This window comes from Pleurodeles waltl, chromosome 11 (assembly GCF_031143425.1).
Source record: "Pleurodeles waltl isolate 20211129_DDA chromosome 11, aPleWal1.hap1.20221129, whole genome shotgun sequence".
NCBI classification, from domain to species: Eukaryota; Metazoa; Chordata; class Amphibia; order Caudata; family Salamandridae; genus Pleurodeles; species Pleurodeles waltl.
Window position 1 is genome coordinate 39,796,848 of NC_090450.1, and position 17,017 is coordinate 39,813,864.

Sequence of the window (17,017 nt, forward strand, 5' to 3'; positions counted from 1 at the left end):
TCAGATTAACCATGGGTCTTCCCATGAGTGGCACTGGTAGTATATATGTCACAGATCACATAAAACCATACATCTAATGCTTTAAGAAGTGAAAGAGCCTTGACTTGGCAAAAGGTGGACTAGGAGATCAAAACAACTTTGGAAAAAGTTTTATTTTCAGCCTAGGAAGCCTTTCAAGCAAACAAACTTGGAGAGTGGATCAAATCTAATTCACTAGGGGAGTATTATTTTATCCACAAGGATTCTATTTACAAAGATTTTGCAGCCATACTTGATACATCATTTTAAATGCAGCTCAAGAATACAGCTTTTAAAGGCATATATGAAGGGTAAACTCATGAACGATTCCAATATTTCAAGATCTGGAATCAAGAATGCATTCACGTTCTGCAGCAGCACATCATTTTTGTGATTACAAAACAATGTTTACCACTCTCTTAGTGCTGCTGTCAGGCCTGGGCCAGCTGAGCATCCTTCTGCCGTCCACTCCTGAAAGTTGCCCTTTGTGTCCCGTCTGATGGAGGTTTTCTCAATGTCTGTGTAAGCCCTGCCCTGCCTGGCTACAAATGTACCCCAGTCTATGGAATGCAATTGCAAAGGCAGTCATGCAGAGGGCCTCAGTGTCAATGAATTAAGCAGTGTGCAATAATAGAGGATATATATCAATTTCCCACTGTCCTGGATCTTTGTTTCCCACGACCCTCACGTTTTACAACACAGGCTGCAGCAAATGAGGGTCATCTGGGCTGCAGTTCCAACTCCCCTTTTTACATGATGTCACAATAGAAAAAGTGACAGGGCTCCTGGCACGTCTGCTAAACCAAAGCAAACAGTAATGAGAACGGGGTGAAGGTCAACTATATTTGCACACAAATACACCGAAACATGCTGGGTTTTGTTTGCATGTCCTGTGCCTCCACCTGCCCTTGCGCAAAGTTCTATTACTGCGATTCGCGGAGTCGCCTAATGGACAGAACTAGAAAACAAGATGGTGGGGGGAGAGTGGGGCCTGTGATTCTTATGAATGCTCCTCACTTCACAATGGAGGGCATTGCACTCCCCTATCCATGGGACTTTAATTATAAGCAACGCCCCCGTCCACGGTTTGAAGGGACAGTAACATACTTGCAACTCGACCGATTTAGGAGCGAGATTGCTGCATTTCATCAAAACTAAAGCCTACAGATTTCTCAAGCATCACCCTCCTGCTTTTGTGGGTGTTGTGAATTGAACCTGCTAAAGGATGAAACCCATCTCCATGCAAGAAGAGAACTGCCAGCAAGACTCTGTAAACCATGTAAAAGTCTGAAATGCATGGTTCACAGTTGCTGATGGGGATAGTAAATTGATCTCAATGCCTCCCAAATAGTGTATCCATTCCAATCCAATTTATCAAAGCCTCGGTTTCCAGTCCTGGGCTTCCTTGCTACAATCTAATGCATTTTGGGTGCTGTAGTTTTAGTTTTCTTCTATGTACTCAATTAGGAGAATACAACTGATATCAATTGTTTAGGAGGTAAAAATACAGGAATGGGAACAGTGTCCATGATGACATGGAGTAGGTGGCCACTCTAACTACAGAGATATGGTTAATGACGAAGAGATGTGCCATCGAGCTTGGAATCGTTCGCTGGGCAAAAGGTCCCTAATTTATGTCTTGGAATTTAGTTAAGGTGACGTCACCTGGGCCAGAGGCCACACATTCCTGCCTCTGATTATGCATGCAAGATAATCTCCAGTGAGGCCTTCATTATGGGAATTAATATGAAACTTGAAAACCCCTAACATTTTTTGGCTCTAGAATGTTGGCAAATATGTGTTGTCAGACTGCGGGGTACCTTTATTTCTTCATAGGCAGTTCCTGGACACCTCTCAGTCAGACTGAGGCATATTTTTGTGGCATGGTATTATCACATCATAGCTGTTAGACAGAGTACGTCCAAGGCTGGACAGGCCATACTAGGCTTCGGGCATTTCACAAGAAGGCTGTAAGGTTGGGGGGCCACTTTCGTTACTGGGGACCGGTTTTATAGCAATGCAGCAGCTTTAAAAGCACTGCACAGTTCCTTGAATAGTCAGCAGTTTTCATCCAACAATAAAAGTGCTAAGATAACTAGTGAATAATGTACCTGCTAGGGAGAGATCGGAGTTTTCTTCAGCAGCAGTTTTCACTCATCTAAGGTAGTGCAGAGGGTTAATATCCCAGCTGCAAAGAATGTGTACTATGCAGATCACAGAACAGTACTGTATGTGCAATGCTCAGTGGGATACTGCTTGTGTCACACAAATCCTTTTGTTACTATGCAGTTCATAAGTTACAATCATAATCTGGCACAGTGAGCTATGAACTGCCATCAAAGCGCTGTATGCAAACTGCATGCTACAAGTTAGAAAGTTATGTTTTTTCCAGTCTTTGATTATCCTAATTTTGCCAAAGGGGTTTGTATGGGTAGAAATATATTCTTATTAGTGATGTCAACCCTAACCAACGTGTTATGTTCTGAATCCTGACTTTATGCTTTCCCAGGCCAATTACTCTTAATGTGAAACCTACACATTGTAGTCTCCTTTGTCTTATGTAACATTTTCTATACACTGATTGTATGACTCATTGTCTCCCTATGTGTGTGTGATGTAAGGCGCTCCAACACCCTACCCTGATAAGAGAGGTGCTATAAAACAAATGTGATGCATGTGGGAGAGGGGCTATGGAGAGATGAGAGGCTGTTTGAGGGTGATGATTGGGGAATCATTGAGGAGTCCAAATAAAGATTGCCATATCCTGGTGCACTGTAAGGTCATCATTTACTATACTTTAAACACTAAAACAGTTGAACATAATGAACATTTTCTTGGGGGTGGGGGGGTTGCTAATGCCCCAAGCACCATTGTAGTTATCAGGCTAGCTCACATATGCGGGCTAGTCTAACAAAATGTGCCCGGGCTGCTCGGGGTTCCCAGTCCTCCCCGGAGTACGTGCACTTTTGGCTGGCTTTCGTTTCAAGCACTGGCCTGGGAGTGTGTCCCTCACAGCGAAGCCTGGCCTTGGCCTCTGGTCGCTCCCACCAGCGTCCGAGGCAGACAGGACTTATCTGGAAGATGGACTGTCCCGGATACCACGAGAGCAACCAATTACACGTGCCCCGACGTCTCTGCCGTGGGTCAGGAATCAGAAGCAGGACAGGAAGCCGAGCCGCACTTAAGTTTATTTTGTGGGGGGAATGCTTTGGCAGGCTGCGCTCACGGTCGTTTATCTCTCTTTTTTCTCTCTCTCTCGCAGTCCGTCCCTCCGTCCAGCTCTGATGTGGTGCCCCCGCAGCAGGCCGGCAGGACCGTCCTCTCCTCTCTCGGACGCCCCACGGCACGCAGCATCAATGGAAGACCAGCGGCGACAGCAGGACACGCGATGGCAACATGACGGAGCATGCGTCCTGGCGACCGTGTTATGGAGTTAAACCGTAAGTTATTGCTCGCCATTCCCACTCCAGATGCGCGTGCGGGTCCCAGGCACGTGGTCACCTCCCGCGGCCGTCCTGTGAGCCGCAGAGCTTTTGTTATGCATGAGATAGCGTACTGTTTGTGCCACCTAAAGGGAACATGCATGCGTAATAGTCTAGGAACCTCGTAGTACAGAATAAAAAGAAAACAGGATGGTAAAAAAACGAGGCTCGAGGGTGGTAATGCACTTCAAGTAGTTGCTAACAAAGAGAACTGAGTTCCAGTTCAATAGACCAACTGTGTGATCTTGGACAGGTCATCAGATCGCTTTGGTCATGTCTCCCAGATGCTTCTAGATTAAAGTTGTGTGCAGTCCAGCCTATGAAGATGTCTCTGCATGGTTAGCTTCGAGGGCGCAGTACCTGTTTGGACCCTATCTGCCCTGTTTCGTCCAGAGCGCTTTCTCCTCTGGTACATGGAGAACCCACAGACCATCAAACGGTCATGGGAGGGACTCACATTAAGCACACTCACTCACTGCCTCACTACACAGAGTTGAATCACTGCTTACACACAGTAATCCAAAACACTAAGGGTGTTGTATAGAGTTTGGCGGATGTGGGGCACACTGTACAGTGCTTAATTTGTAAATAAAACGTGCCGGTGCTCAGAGTCCGGCTCTTAAACACGCGGCTGCTGCAATTAAATGTGCGTGCACAGAATACTGAGGCAGCGTAATCCTGATGCCATCACGTGCCTCTTCAATCCGTATAAAGCCATTCCCTGCCCTTTCAGCTCACTCTAGCAGCTTTCTGCTTTCTACCTCTGTGCGCTTTTTTCTTTTTCCCTTCATCCGTCTTTCCCAAATGTGTCTTTTGTTCGCAGCAAAAGCTTGAGGCAGAAGAATAAGCCCGGGCCCTCAAAATAAGTGCCGGTGTCAGCACCGGAAACAACAGGTACAAATTAAGCAGTGGGCACACACCACAAATGGGGGGATGGCCCCTTTGCACTGTTTAGAGCACGTGCTTCTGTATACAGCCAAAATGGGCCTGTTGGGACAATTGCCAATTTTTGGCAGATGTCGCAAATGCACCAGGCTCTGAATAACCCCGTGAATGATTATAACTCTGACTCAGGGACAAATAAAAGTCACACTGCGGGGCAAGAAATGTGAATATAGTGATGAAAAAAAATCCACCGTAGATACCCAATCCGGATTTAGCCCCTCCTTCAGAAATGGAAGGATTTTCCTATAATATCCAACTCAGAATAAAGCCATATGGCTTTGACTTGAGTGGTATTTGGACACCACCAGCCCATATAGTGAAAATAGAAAGTCCAAGGTAGGTCTAGAAAGGGTCTGTCTAAGGATACTGATTTTTTCAGCGGTCTGTACATCTTCCTTGTGTATGTGTCGTCACAAAGGTGGCTCCAGGTCTTGCCTTAACTGTCTTAAATATAAGTTTCTACGGTCCATCTCAATCCAGTGCTTGAGGTTTGGGGTGTATGGTGTGGTTGCCAATAGTAGATAGACTCTGGTCCCCTATTTTCAGGGAACAGCAGGTTTTGCAAGGTATCCGTTTGTGGTTCGCTATCCAGCGGCTCAGTATGAAAAATTTGATGTGGGTTGCCCTATATTCTCCACATAAGTTTTGGTGGGATGTGGATACTCAGTTTTTCATGAGAACAGTGACGAAAATGCACCAGAGAGGGTTGCAACCTCTTGTTGGTGCTGGAGGAGGGGGATGCAGCCAAGGATACTGAAAAGGGTTCACCAAATGTGTTTCTGTTCTTGGTTGTGGACCGGTTGCGGAGGGAGAGGGTGGATGCTTGTTGCTGAAGCACGTTTTTTCTTTCTCTCTTTGGTCCATTTTCACCCAGCTGCTTATAGTGGTCGCGGGTTACATTTGAATGGAATAGTGAGTGTGGAAGTGGTGCGGCCAAGTAGATTTTGGGTGATGAGGATCTCAGTACCAGAATCCGTGGGCATGTGCTCTTCCCATGAGAGGACCAAGACAGAATGGGTCAGAAGGTGGAGTCTTCGACTTATGATTTAGCCTGATGGCAATCCTGTGTTAAATGTTGGCCAAAGGGAGCAGAAAGTTCCTGGGTTCATGGTGGGGAATAGTGACTTTTGGAAGGATCGAAGACAGAGAGAGGGGAGATCCTGGCTGCAATGTGAGCACATGGTAGACAGTTGGTACTAGAGGGGGACAAGATGAGGAAGAGCTGAAAAGGTGGAGCTGATGATAGGACAAGATGGATGTATGGTTCATGGCATTCTGAGATAGGTGCAGAGTGAGGGTATCCACAAGCGTCACTGGAACATCTGAGGGTGGACAGAGGCAGGTGGAGGATGGCATGTTGTACTGCAGGTGCCAGATGCCTCATCTCACAGCAGGTTGATTGCTGGCCCGACAGGAAGAAGGATAGTGGTTTTGTGTTGGAGAACAGAAACTGACTAGTAATAGGGGCGGTGCTGGAAGACAGAAGTGAGGTCAGTTGTTTTAAGAAGTAGGTCGGGTCCAAAATGGCCTTGGAGTTTGCTCTGCATCTCAGATAGGATGTAGGATCCTTTAGCAGAGAATGATAAAAGATGATGGGTGACATCTGGCAGTACAGTGCCCGGCAAGTCTGGCAATGGCGAATTTTAGGGTGGTCCACAGAGAACGGACAGAGGTGTTGAGTTAAGCTTGTTTCTCTTCACCTGAAAGCAAATAAGAGTGATGCACTCACATGACATCACGTACCATTGGTTGGACAAGCAAAACCTCAACATAGCTCCAGCACCCAAACTACTTAGGCTTGAGTAAGAGTAGCAAGCATGACAAGTTAAACTCATGCCAAGTGAAAGTCATGGTAGACTGTGATAATGGCAGTGACGTAAGGGTGCAGAGGGAGTTAGATGGATCCGCTCGGGAGGATTTCGGAAGACTCCACCTTCCTGCCACCTCCACCACTTTGAATAGGAAGAAAGGGGATGAGAATGGCCGGTTTTCTTTCTGACTAGTTTCAGAGTATTTTCTACTGTTTGCATTATTGACACAAGCATTCACCTCTGATTTGGTTGCTTGTAATCTCAAATGATGTTTGGTTGATTAGTCATGAATTTTGTCTACTTTTCAAGTTAGTCAATTGCCAGTCAGTCATTTTTTAATTCAGGCTATTCCAATTACAGAAGCTGAAACACCAGGGACTTGGCTCTGGGGGGGTATTGGTGCTTGTGGTGTGACACCTCCTAATATATAAAGACTGTCATTGGTCCTTGGGTCCAGAGGCCTCTCATCGGGCCCACAGTGACTGTGTGGTTTAGCAGCCCAGCCACACACCTCCATGCTGCTATTCAGTACTTGCATACACCCGCCCGCAATCTTTCCCCTCACACAGAGCATGGGCAGGAATAAACATAAGACTAGGTGGCTCTTAGGTGGTGAGGAGTAGGCTTTCATATTTAACACTATTTTCATCCATCCAGCTCTAAAAAAAATTACAATTAATTTGTCTTGATGTTTTCTCAGGGCTCACAGAAAAGGACAAAAGTATTTGATGTGATTGGAATTAGAAGTGTAGGGTATTAAGAGTAGTCAACTGGCAGCACTTGTTTTTTCAGAGGTAGATGGCGTGTCAGACAAAAGTGTGCATCCCTCCTATGTATGTTTTATACTGGATTAGTCAGTAGTAAAATCTGAACACACACACACAAACACACACACATATATGCTTTGCCCAAATGTAAGCCTTTTCTTCATAGAAGTTCAGCCAAATGTTGAAATCACCATTTTCCATTTTTGGAGGTCAAAACAGTGGACCAGATGCTTGATAATTGCACACATACACCTGTTTCCTACTTCCCAATGAGATCTTTAGATCATTCACCTTCTCTTCATGTTCTGTCTTTTTTTTCCTCACAAAAAAGAACCCTTGGGCCTAAACAGCTAGCCCCGCTGTCGGTGTCCGTATAAGGTCCTCATGGGTCTAGTTGGGTTCGTGCTGTATTTTGACTTTAATCCTGGCCCAGGAACGCATAATTAAAGGAAATCTCGTATCCAGGAGTAGTTTTAACTCTCATTTTAACTTACACTTTCACATTGATGCTCTGCTTCCCCACCTGCTTTGGTTCATCATTGTGGTACCTAGAATACCAACATTACTAAAATATCCCTGAGCTCCCCCCACATATGGTGGGTGAGGGATATCCTCCTTTTAAAATGGGTTTTCACCTTAGCTAGGTCTACATTTGTAATGGTAACTTATTTAGACCCAAGGGTTCTTTTTTGTGAGTATTTGAGAAGAAGGGAGTCAACCCTTGCTGGTCTATAAACGTCTTCAAACCTCATTTGTGTGATAGCTGTCTTTTTATGGCATGGTTTCCAACACACACCACATGCTGAATTCTTCTGCCCTACATCCTGAACCAGAAGTTTCAGATGTCCCTACCCACATAGAAATATGCTTTCTGTAGTGCTCTGCAGCTTTCCTGAGGTGGGTTCACAGTATTTTAAATACCTCATATAAAATAGTTAGAACTTTGAGGCGATCCACCCACTTACAAACACATAGACGCCTGTGCATTAGCCTACAAAGTTATCTCACTGCCACTGGAATGACATTGATGGTTGGGAAATCTCAGTTTCACCTCCTCCCCAATTTAAATGACTAAGACACACCCCTGTGAAACACATTATTAGTATTATTGCAACACAGTTTTAAAGGTTAATTCCAAAAAATAGTCTAATAATTGCTGATTTTGAACTTATCATTTCTTACAAAAATGTTAAATTTACAATTGTCTGTTTCTTCAAGGAGTCTTTTATACATTGTGCAACAGCGCAGCATAGCACTCATGTTTCAGAGATGTGATTTGCCTATTCATGCACTGTAGTTCTTAACTAAACTAACTTGGGAGAAAAAGTTATTCGGGTCACAGAATGTACACTGCAAACAGAAGTCTCACTTACGTGTGTTTCAATGGATTATAATGCTGCCTCATATATAATGTTCGTAATATTTATTTTGATGTTGAACAGCGCATGGTGAATTATCTATTGGCTCACTCACAGCATCTTAAATTGTGCGTTTATTGTTTTAGATCAATAGTTTCCAACCCGTGGTCCAGGGATACGGCGTTGGGTCCATGTAGCCTCTTCAGGGGGTCCGTGACTGCTGAGAAAATTAACTAATATTAACAGATTAGGTCCCCGGCTTTCAGTAATGACTCAGTGGGGGGTATCCAGATTCTAATAATGATTTAGTGGGGTCCCCGAGTTCCATTATTGATAAAGTGGGGGTCCACAGAAGTAAAAGAGGTTGGGAACCACTGTTTTAGATCATATTTCAATCCTATTTCCTGGATTTCCCCTGACGACATATGAAAAGTGCACCCAGTTTATTTCTTCTAACTCTGTTTCTACCTTTCATATTAGCTATCATTCTAGGAGAGCAGCAGACGCATTATGTACATTGATAAAAGATCGGAAGTCCAAAACATGTAGTACGTCGCTCAGTAGCGGCTCGTGGGGCCGTACGTGGGGGGTGGTGGGGGTTAGGGAATAAACATTTTTTTTTTTTTTTTTTTTTTTTTAAAACACTTACCTTCCTTCACCACCGCGACCGCTCCTCTCCTCCGTCGCCAGATGCTGCAGGGACAGGCTCCCAGTCTGCCATGCAGCCAATCCTGACACTGCTCAAAGCTTCGTCAGGATTGGCTGGGAGTGCCCCGTCAGGGTACTCCCAGGCAGACTGGGAGCCTGTGCAGGCTGTATCTAGCCCAGCAACCGTTTTGCTGGGCTGGAGAGAGCCCTGTGCACATGTGTGTTTGGCCAGTCCAAGACGTCCGGCCACACACACATGCTCTCTGAGGGGGAGTGATGAGCACTCCCCCTCACTCCTCATCACTGCCGTGGCCCCGCCCTCTCATAAACAAAGTTTATGATCGTTTTCTGGTAAAGGTTTTGCAGCTGCCGCTGATGGCGAGGAGCAACATTCCTCCGCCCAAACGTAGGAGCCGCCCCTGATGCCTCAGCACCAGCACATTACGTCAAGCCACAACTTTAATGTTCAACTTAGAGGGGCAGGAGTAGCAATTTCCACATATTAATTCCACATCCCAAATTACAGCATCAGTAACAATGACATTTTGCTTTCATACAGTGAATGTATGAAAGCGCAATTGCGCTGCGAAATAAAGAGAAAAAGTAGTCCAGAAACCATACAGAAAACAGGGAGCCTTGTATGTTTCCAGTAGTTTATAGGTGCTCTCGAGGAGGGCTAAACACCGGGAAAGGCATGACATATGCATGCCTTTCACAAATGAAAACAAGCAGATTTGAAAAGGCAAGCCCACGAACCAATGAAAGTGACTGATGTAACATGGGTGTGCTTAAAATCCCCCTAAAGAGAGATTAGAAGAGGGACAGAGCGCCTTGCGCTCGCCCCTGAAAAACCATCAACGTGCGATGGCTCACAGTGGAGGGATCTTCCCTAAGGTTGACAGCTCATCATCCTATAGCTTATTAATGTATTTAAGGTTTAGAGCGGTAGTAATAAAACCTTTGCTAAGGCAGTGTTAAAATAAATGACAAACTAATTTAGTAATACTATGCACAAAATGTGCAGAATTACACCGCATAATTCACCGTTCCTTGACGCATATTTCAATCAACCCTGAAGCATAATTTGGTCGTCTCCTGCAGCACAATTCCAGTGGCCCTGATTATAAGTGGTTTCCCACAATAGTAGCCTGTGTCACTGTGTACCGCTGTAAAAGGCAGAAGTAAATGTCACTTACTCCGTTCTGGGTGGAAAGGGTTAGGAAACCCTCGTGGGCATATATCAGAGTCCATCTACAAAGACAACATTATTTCTGAGTGGATGAAAAAAAAGTTTCACGTAGAGATGTACATTTGTGCATGTAATCTTCTACTTAATTTATCATGCTAACATTTTGTGTAATGACGCCCCCTCCCCCGGCTACTTTTTGTATTTCATAAAACGTAAGTAAGTGATCCAACACTTAGAAGTATTCCTACAGAATTCGATTTCTGGCTTTTCTTTTATGACTTTGTGAGTCGGCCGTGCGAGGCGCACAATAGGTTTTAGCACGGGACGTCAGTCACTTCCTGTCTCATTTTGCTTGGCTAGGTTTTGTGCTACTGCTGGGAATGGGGCGTACCATGTCCCCCCTCATCTCTAGACTGACTTATCTACATGTGCGGGCCTCTTCCTTTTCCCCTCAGTTAGTGGCCGCGGGAATAGGCTGATTGCATTAATATGTCCGAACATTTCCAGTAACCGGCTGCTAAAAACCGTCTGGGGGCGCCCCAACTTTAATTTGCTTACAGCGACAATGCCAGGGCAGGAAAACCTTGCCAAGAGGAACATTCTGCAGGACGCCGTCCTGCACTTCAGAGGATTTCTGATTCTCAAGGTCAAAACATAGGCCTTGGATCGTATAAGTATGGGTGTTGTAAAGTTTTTCTCTTGCAGCCTTCATGAATACCTGTGGAAACCGTGCAACCTCAAATTCTGTGAAGCTTTACACGTTTGAGGATGTGCCAGAAAATCACGTATTTTGCAACAGTTTATGTGGCAGAAGGTAAACTTGCTGAAAAAAAAATTTGCACATATTTTTCATCCTGGCTGGATTTGATTAGAGTGAAAATTGTGTTTGAAGGCGATGAAACTATTTTTCAATGTGCAGAAAAACATCACATGGGGAAAGTCAAACTGTGAAAACTGCTAGCTTCACAATATTGCCAGTGTAAAACACATTTTGCACCCCCGACTTATGAGGCCCAGGCTCCCAAACTTTTGCTGTAGATGCAACTACTTGGAAAATGCCTGTGCCCCCACCATGTTCAGGTGACTGTGCCCTAGTATTTATTCATAAGTTAACCAAGTTAATTTGACATTACTTGACATTAGTATTTTCAGTACACACACACACACACACACACACATATATATATATATATGTATATATATTATTGAGTCTGGTGTCTCCGAAAATGCTGTAGCAATTAAAGTGTCTGTATTCATTTTATTTCAGCTTTAATCATAGCAGTTGTACCATTTAGGGTGTGCAGTATCTGGAGTTGTCAGAATTTCCAAATTGTCCACACCATGGTTTATTTTGTTTGTTTTGATGCTGCTTGAGGATTGGCTAATGTATAGTTTGGATACACAAGGGTGCCAGTTGCTACACAGGGTGGCAATGACCTGAGGCCTGAATCAGCAGCAGGTGATGAGTGTTCTGTGAGGTGCCTTCACACAAAAAATGCTGCCACACCCTTGTGCGATCTTTGTTTAAACTGGCAGTGGACTTGAAAGGTGCTACATGAAGTACTGTGCCACCGAGATTGTTGAGGTCACATGACAAGAACCATTTTCATAAAGGCAAAGAAATCAACTTTTAATGAGTAGAAAACACAGAAATACTTCAAATGCATAATTCCAGCGAGTCCTTTAATAAAGAGCTCCAGTGTAGTTTTGCAAAAACTCAGCGCTAATGCCAACCAGAAAGATCTCTCTGCAAGAACATTGACACATAGGGGGTGATTCTCACCCTGGCGGGCGGCGGAGGCCGCCCACCAGAGTTCCCCCCTCCAGAATACCGCACCGCGGTCATTAGACCGCTGCGGGTATTCTGGGTTTTACACTGGGCTGGAGGGCGACCGCCTAAAGGCCGCCCGCCAGCCCAGTGTAAAACAACCTTCCCACGAGGACGCCGGCTCCGAATGGAGCCTGCGGAGTGGGAAGGTGCGACGGGTGCAGTGGCACCCATCGCGAATTTCACTGTCTGCAATGCAGACAGTGAAATTCATTGTGGGGCCTTCTTACGGGGCCCCCAGGGGCCCCACGACACCCCATACCGCCATCCTGTTCCTGGCGGGCGAACTGCCAGGAACAGGATGGCGGTATGGGGTGTCTGAATCCCCATGGCGGCGCAGCGAGCTGCGCCACCATGGAGGATTCAGAAGGGCAGCGGAAAACCGGCGGGAGACCGCCGGTTTTCCACTTCTGACCGCGGCCGAACCGCCGCGGTCAGAATGCCCTGCGGGGCACCGCCAGCCTGTTGGCGGTGCCCCCGTCATTTTAGCCCTGGCGGTCGACGACCGCCAGGGTTAGAATGACCCCCATAGTTTTTCTGCATGAACATAGGGGCCAGATGTGCAAAGTGGTTCGTGCTGACAAGCTGGATAATTCACAAAATCGGCCATTTGCGAATGCAAAAAGGCTTTTTTAAATGTAAAAAGCTGTATTTGCGATTCGGTAACCTATTACTGAATACAAAAATTGGGTTTGCGATTCGGTTTTAGGAAGGGGCGTGTTTAAGGCATCCCTTCCTAATACCAAATTGCAGTGGTATTTGTGAATGTTTTGCGCCTGAAATGCGATTGCGAAACATTGGCATTTTATGGCCTACTTCAAGTACGTGGTAATACATTTGCAAATGGTAAGGGATACTCAGGGGACCCCTTCCCCTTCCTGGATGTTTGTAAAACATTTTTTAAAAGAAGGCAGTGGTCTTATGGACCGGGCCATTTGTGGCCTGAAAAATGCTTTGTACATCTGGCCGTGTATGTGGTAGTGTCTAGCATGTCTTTTTTTTTTTTTAGAAATGTTAGACATGGGGTCTGTGGTTGGCCGTGGCTTGCACCCTGTCCAAGTTGGGACCCTCACTCTATCAGTGTAAGGGAAGTCACATAGCTAAGATAACCCCTACTCATCCCTTTGGTAGCTTGGCTCAAGCAGTTAGGCTTATCTCAGAGGCAACGTGTAAAGTATTTGTACACACACACAGTAGCACAGTGAAAACACCACAAAAGTACTCCACACAGATTTAGAAAAATAGCCAATATTTATGTGTGTAAAGACCAAAACGACCAGAAATCAACATACACAAGATAACAATTTTTCAAAGATTAAATGTAGCATAGCGCTTAGAAACGCGATAGCTCCAACTGGGGCTATCACAACAGCTTGACTGAGTCACTTCCAACAGTCTGGCACTACCTGCAAGGGAGCACGGGCTGGCAACAGAGTCGTGTAGACCCCAGTTATAGTACCTCGGAAAACAATGAGGAAGCAAAGACGTTGCACCGAGTCGGGGAGCTGTTGCGGCGTTTGTTCTTTACTGCCACCGGGAGGGTGAGGCGTCCGTTCCTTACAGCAGGGCAGGCTAGTTTCATAGCACCTGCATGAGCTTACGATCTGCCTGGCACAATAATTGCCCCCACAGTCACCAGAGCAACAATCGCAGGTGGATGCCCTGTTGCATGCCTTGTGCACACAAGGCATCCGCAATTCTGTTGAACATAGCAGCGCCACTCAAACTTCACAAATGCCAGTGATGCTAACAGAACCTTGCAACTTCCCTCCAGATCTGCTTCACCCCACAGACTGCAGTCATTGTGGCTAGCAGTTACCCATGATATGTCAAGCAGACCATGTGTTTTAGTGATGCAGTGGTAAATGTAGCTTTCTTCTTAAACCATGAAAAAGTGTGATCTTCTATTGGACACCTGCTCTTTGCAATAATATGCTTGTTACCCATGTGCACATTTCTAGTTCACTTACATTAATAGTCATAGAATTTGCATAGTTAGACAGTGCTTACAATTCCTACATGTATGGGGGAAAAGGCAAGGCACTAAGTTGAAGCATTGTACCCGCTGAAGAATTAGTCCTTAAAGTGCAAGACTTTTACAAGAGTCGCAGTACTGTTGGTTCTCAATGCTTGCTAAACATAGTGTGGTGAATGAAAGTGAAGACGCTCAATAGTAGAAGTAACTGAATTTATTAACAGCCTGCTAGGTACATGGCTTCTCTCCTGCCAGCAACAGACCATCTGGCAGTAATGGAATTCCCATATTGTAACACTCCCAATGACATAACAGTGGAACATACCATCAAGGGGTCCCTCCAGTCCAGACTTGCCAAGTGGTGTCAAATACAGTTCCTGTGCCCTTGGGTCTGGGTTCTGGTGAAACAAGGAAAAACAAGTGCATCGACTTCCAGAAAGACTTTGGAATTGGCGGCGCTCTCTGACTCCCCGCTGCCTACACCACAGCTGTGGTCCCCACTGAGTGCAATCACCACGACCTACAATCCCAGTGCCACTGCAGCACCTCTGAAGTCCAGCCACAACATGAGTCCAGAGTGCTGTGTCCCCGATGTCCGTGGCACCTGAGTCCACCATAGCACCTGTGGCCCCGTGTTGTGATCGCAACACCGCAAAGTCGACACCTCATGTCTTGGCCTGCTTGATTCATTGACCCTGCCTTATTGTAAGGAACTGCCGCTTTGCCTCCAACACGCCTCACCTCCTCTGCAACCATAAGGAACCGACCAGTGGGCTAGGCTTACACTGTATCCATTTTCAAGTGGGGGCTTGCACAGTAGAAATCAGAGTGGATGAAGGCTCTGAGGGAATACATGCAAAGGAATCAAAGGGAAGTTTTGTCCTGTTACCTATAGTGATCAAGGGTGACAAGGGCATCTTGGAGCAGACTGAGCCAGAGAAGACACACACATTTAAGATGACACACTTGTAAAACCTTCCTGAATTCCCATAAATCAAGCTGAGTGCATTTCTAGAGGCACAGTGTTACATGAGCAGGAATCTTGTACTGAAAAAGATCTTCCTCCCACTGGAACCTTCCTAGAGAATGAGATAATCAGATGCTGGCTGAGTCTAAAATGAGGACCAGGGTTCTGATAAAGAGCTTTATACATCCAGCCTAGTCTTTAGCTTCCATTTTTACCGGAAACCAATGCCACTGGCATTTTGCAGGCTCGATGTGATATTATTTTTGACCTTGAGTGGTCAGGGGCTTAAAACAGGTAGCAGCATTTATTTGAGGCATTAGTTATTTGTCCCACTTGCAATAGCAATAATGCTATAATTGAAGGTGCACTCCTTTTCTCCCTCTTCCAGGGTTCCACCAGTATGTCGCGGTCCTGGTGGGAAGGCACCAGTATAGTTTATGTTGGAGCATCAGTATGAGATATGTTTGGGAATGAAGTAAAGAAGGCTACGTTATTACATTGGTAGGAACACTTTATACTGTTTAGGCTCCTTCTGTACAATGACGATCAAGAGCATTTTGGAGAAAAGGGTAACGTAAAACTCAGTAGGGTTGAAGTTTTGTTTTTTGAAGTAAGAAAAAAGCCCAATCACTTTTAATGTGTGTTTTAAAATCTCCAAAAGCATTGTTTTAGTTAACCAGTGTCAATGATGATAATTTAGTAGACGCAGAGAGTGATGTGCAAGTGTGTCAGGGAGGTGGTAGAGTGTGTAGTAAAGGCATAATATACCTTATGGCAAAGAAATTCTAGAAAATGAACAAATTTGAAGACTTGTTGTGGTATGTAATAGAAAGTGGTAGAAAAGAAAGTTCAACGGTTTGGAGGAAATAAACCAGAGAGAAGTGAGCAGGACACGCAAAGAAAATAATAGCACTACTGATGTGACAATTTCAGTCTCTTAAGTAACTAGGTAGGGTTTCCTGCACGATGTGCTGTAAGCATGGTCATTACACCAGAGTATGGAAAGTGAGGTATGGAAAGAGTGATAAGAGAATGGTTAGAAGGGTTATGCCATCTAGCACAGCTGTCAAACAGGAACCATGAGCTATGTTGCAAGCAATGTGTCCAAACTGCATTGCCTTTCAGTGTGGATCAAAATCTGAAAAAGCACAGAAGGCCAAACCTAGAGAGGTGCCATTAGGGATAACCTGGATTTATCAAATAAACACCTGTAAAAACTCTTGGCTAAACTCTGTCAAAGAACTCACACTTTACAAAAAGTTTCACCAATTATGATACAGGGAGTTCCTTACTCAGACCATCAAAGCCATGCTGAAAAAGAGCTATTGGAAGGAGGTAGTTGATAAGAAGATAAGATATGGCCGTCAGATGCTCATTGGTCATAACATTCTTGGAAGCAAATGTGAATACGGGCCATGAGTGATATCTAGCATGTCACTTACACAATGTACAGGAAAGTATTCCTAAAATTCACACTGAGAATTCTCTCATTAACCCCACACAACCATAGGTCACTCAAAATTTGTAATGTAGAAGAGGCATCCATGTGGCAAGTTTGCAAACAACAATCTGAAACACTGGATAATTTCCTACATTATTTGTCAGCTTATTAGAAAGTAAGAGTGCTCTGGCCACGCCACCGTTTCAGGGACAAGGGAGTCAGGTACCTAATACACCCTTGTGAAATAAGCATTTGGTTGATCACCTCAAATCATATAGTGCAGCGGTGCTTAACCTTCTCACCCTCATTGAATCACTACTTGAAACTGTGACCCTGGTTCTATAATTTGGTACCTGGCTTCTTTCCCCCTCATACATTCAGATGGGGCCTTTTTTTTGCTCCATTTTCGATGAGCCCACACTAATACCTCAACCATTGTTTCCACCTCTTTGTCAACTTGGAGTCCCATCAAAATCGTACCTTTGACTAGCCGGTTAGCCATCTCCACATGTTCATTCCCTTGTGGGTTGTAAAGTGAGGTGCCTTTGTGTTTGATGCCACATTTGGTTAAAAATTCCTATATTTCAA

The 17,017-nt window shown here is 45.0% G+C and overlaps 1 protein-coding gene across 1 annotated transcript in view; it reads left to right on the forward strand.

The window, feature by feature from the left end:
• Window positions 1–17,017, forward strand: part of THPO (thrombopoietin) — a 193,361-nt gene that overhangs the window by 123,611 nt on the left and 52,733 nt on the right. The window contains exon 3 of the mRNA XM_069213001.1: window positions 3,281–3,458. Within this exon, the coding sequence (XP_069069102.1) occupies window positions 3,425–3,458 (34 nt within the window). The 5' untranslated portion in view covers window positions 3,281–3,424. The remainder of the gene's footprint in view (window positions 1–3,280; window positions 3,459–17,017) is intronic.